Source organism: Plasmodium vivax, genomic scaffold (genome assembly GCF_000002415.2).
Source record: "Plasmodium vivax scf_7073 genomic scaffold, whole genome shotgun sequence".
Taxonomy (NCBI): domain Eukaryota; phylum Apicomplexa; class Aconoidasida; order Haemosporida; family Plasmodiidae; genus Plasmodium; species Plasmodium vivax.
Window position 1 is genome coordinate 1 of NW_001849997.1, and position 857 is coordinate 857.

The window sequence follows — 857 nt, forward strand, 5'->3', positions numbered from 1 at the left end:
GGATAGGCTTACCTTCGAACCGCGGGCCCTCTAGACTCGAGCGGCCGCCACTGTGCTGGATATCTGCAGAATTGTCTTGACCCTTATTCCTCAATTTTTACGTAATTCCTTTCGCATATTTTCTTCAAATTGTGCACGTCCACCGATTTGGGCCGCTCCAATGGGTACATTAACCCCCTAGATAGCACCAACTGGGACATTACCCCGATGGATCTAGAAAGCGCAAAGAGGACAGTGTAATACTCAGGGTACTTAATACCGTAATGGTGCAGGAGAGAACCACTATAGCAATCGACATTTGGGTACGGATTTTTGACCTTCCCAGTGGCAGACAAAATCCCTGGTATTACTTTATAGCACATTTCTAATATTTGTACTATGGGGTCATTTGGAAAATGTGCTAAGGCAAAATTTCGAAGGGCCAAGAAACGAGGATCAGGGACTCTCAACACAGCATGGCCATACCCAGGGATGACTCTTCCAGAATTGAGAAAATCTTTGGCATACTTTTCAATAAATCCGTAAGTTAGTTCTTTACCATCCAGTTTTTTTTTTATATCCAACAGGAATTTCAAACATTCTTGATTGGCTAATCCGTGCAAAGGTCCTGATAAGGCAATAGCACATCCAGAAAAAGATAAGTAGGGATTTCCCAAGGTACTTCCAATCAAATGAGATACATGGGCACTTGCATTTCCCCCCTCGTGATCACTATGTAGAAGAAAGTATAGTCTTAACAAATCTTTTACTTCGTCATTTTCGAAGCCAATCAATTTTGCAAAATTAGCTGACCAGTCAAAATCAATATCTAGGTTCATCCCTTCCCCCTTTTTTATATTATTATCTATAAAAGACCT

The 857-nt window shown here is 41.3% G+C and overlaps 1 protein-coding gene across 1 annotated transcript; it reads right to left on the reverse strand.

Annotated features, from left to right (window-relative positions):
* Positions 1-83: 83 nt before the first annotated feature.
* Positions 84-857, reverse strand: PVX_224290 (citrate synthase, mitochondrial precursor, putative; the record flags this gene model as incomplete). Its single annotated transcript, XM_001612284.1, has 1 exon — positions 84-857. A coding segment is annotated over one exon (774 nt), but the record flags the coding sequence as incomplete, so codon positions are not given.